Here is a 1,864-nt window from a genome sequence, read left to right as displayed (position 1 = left end):
CGCTCGCCTTGAGCTGAAGAGCTGAGGGACAGCGCCCAGGCCCAGAGTTCAAGCCCCACGGCCGACAGAAAAAGAAAACGAGGAGGGGGTAGGGAAGGAAAGGGGAGGGGAAAAAAAAAAGAAAAGAAAAATAGGAAAGGGGAAGGGAAGGAGGAGGAGGAGGAGGAAGAGAGGAGAAGAAAGGGGGGAGAGAAGAGGGGAAGGAAATCGGGCCTCCAGAAATGATCACCTCACAAAGCAGTGAAATGTGTGAGGCCATCCTAACCCAGCCTTGTGTCCCCGCAGGGAGTTTTTCGGCCAGGGATGGATGAAGCTGGAGAAGAACGAGCGGACGCCTTACATCATGAAAACCACCAAGCACTTCAATGATGTGAGTATGAGTGGCCGGCGGCGGGCCGAGGGGACAGGGCCTGTCCTTCTGTCCTTCTGGCAGGAGCCAGGCTGCCCAAGTCCTCTCTCATACCCCAGCCACCAGCCTCAGTGTCACCCTCTGTTAAATGGGCTGATCCTGGAAAAGCCACAGGTGAGCAAAAGGCAGAGTGGGGAAAGGAAGAAAGACTTGCCCACCGTGCTGATTTGGGAGGTAAGGGAGGTACGGGAGCTTGAACTCAGGGCCTCGTACTCTCACTTGACTTTTTGGCTTAAGGCTGATGCTCTACTGCTTAAGTCACATCTCTACTTCTGGCTTTTTGCTGGTTTTTCTGCTGGGACTGGCGTTGAACTGGGATCCTTAGATCTCAGCCTCCTGAATGTCAGCTGCTCTGGCCCCAGCCCCCATGGCTTTTTTTTTTCCAGTCGTGGGACTTGAACTATGGTCCTAGGGGCTGTCCCTGAGCTCTTCAGCTCAAGGCAAGCACTCTACCACTGAGCCACCTTCCCAGCCCCCATGGCTTTAATAAAGTATAAGATTGGCCTCTCAGAAAAGCATCTAAGAGACAGAGCATCCAGCCACTAGGAGGCCCCAAGCAGACAGCATAAAGGGCTCAAGCTGTCTGTGTAGAGGGCTGGCACACACACACACACACACACACACACACACACACAGAGTATGTGCGTGCATGCATAAATGCAAACATCCACTCCCAGAAATCTTCTGGGAAATGCAGAAATATCACAGAGTTGGGCGCCAGTGGCTCACACCTGTAATCCTAACTACTCAGGAGGTTGAGATCTGAGGATTGAGGTTCAGATCCAGCCCAGGTAGGAAAGTGTAGGAGACTCTTACCTCCAATAAACCACCAAAAGACCAGAAGTGCTGGGCTCAAGTGGTAGAGCACTAGCCTTGCACACTCAAAGTCCTGAGTTCAAGCCCAGGCATGGCAAAAGGAAAGAAAGGAATGAAGGAGAGGAAGGAAGGAAAGAAGGGAGGGAAGGAAGGAAGGAAGGAAGGAAGGAAGGAAGGAAGGAAGGCGCAAGCGATCAGCAGCACAGAGCCAGGTGCTGGGCTCACCCTTGTGATCCTCAGGAGGCTGAGATCTGAGGATCCCAGTTTGTAGCCCTCCAGGGCTGGAAAGTCTGTGAGACTCTTATCTACAATTTATCAGCAAAAGTAAAGGGACAATACCCTGGTTCTGAGTTCAAACCCCAGAACTGGCACTGTATATATACTTTTTAATAATATATATAGCATATATAATATTTAAAATATAACATATAAATATGTTATAAATAACACATACTACATATTAAACATAAGTATATAATTTTTTTTTAAATCCAGTCCTAGCAAGCTGCCTATATCTGGTAGGGCTCCAAGCCCTGGATCCCAGGCCCCGCCCCATCCCAGGCTCGTGACAGCCCTGAGATCTTTGGCCTGGGAGTCTTCATACCAGACTGTAATCATCACCATAAGCAGAGAGCCCTT

At 50.2% G+C, this 1,864-nt stretch overlaps 1 protein-coding gene across 1 annotated transcript in view; it reads left to right on the top strand.

The window, feature by feature from the left end:
- Rasgrf1 (Ras protein-specific guanine nucleotide-releasing factor 1) overlaps positions 1 to 1,864 on the top strand; it is an 84,538-nt gene that overhangs the window by 69,737 nt on the left and 12,937 nt on the right. Inside the window, exon 22 of the mRNA XM_013011956.1 lies at positions 286 to 370. Coding sequence (XP_012867410.1) covers positions 286 to 370 — 85 coding nt within the window. The remainder of the gene's footprint in view (positions 1 to 285; positions 371 to 1,864) is intronic.

The sequence above is a fragment of the Dipodomys ordii genome, unplaced genomic scaffold (genome assembly GCF_000151885.1).
Source record: "Dipodomys ordii isolate 6190 unplaced genomic scaffold, Dord_2.0 Scaffold15, whole genome shotgun sequence".
NCBI classification, from domain to species: domain Eukaryota; kingdom Metazoa; phylum Chordata; class Mammalia; order Rodentia; family Heteromyidae; genus Dipodomys; species Dipodomys ordii.
The sequence above is the reverse complement of the archived record's forward strand: the minus strand, read 5'-3'. Positions and strand labels throughout refer to the sequence as shown.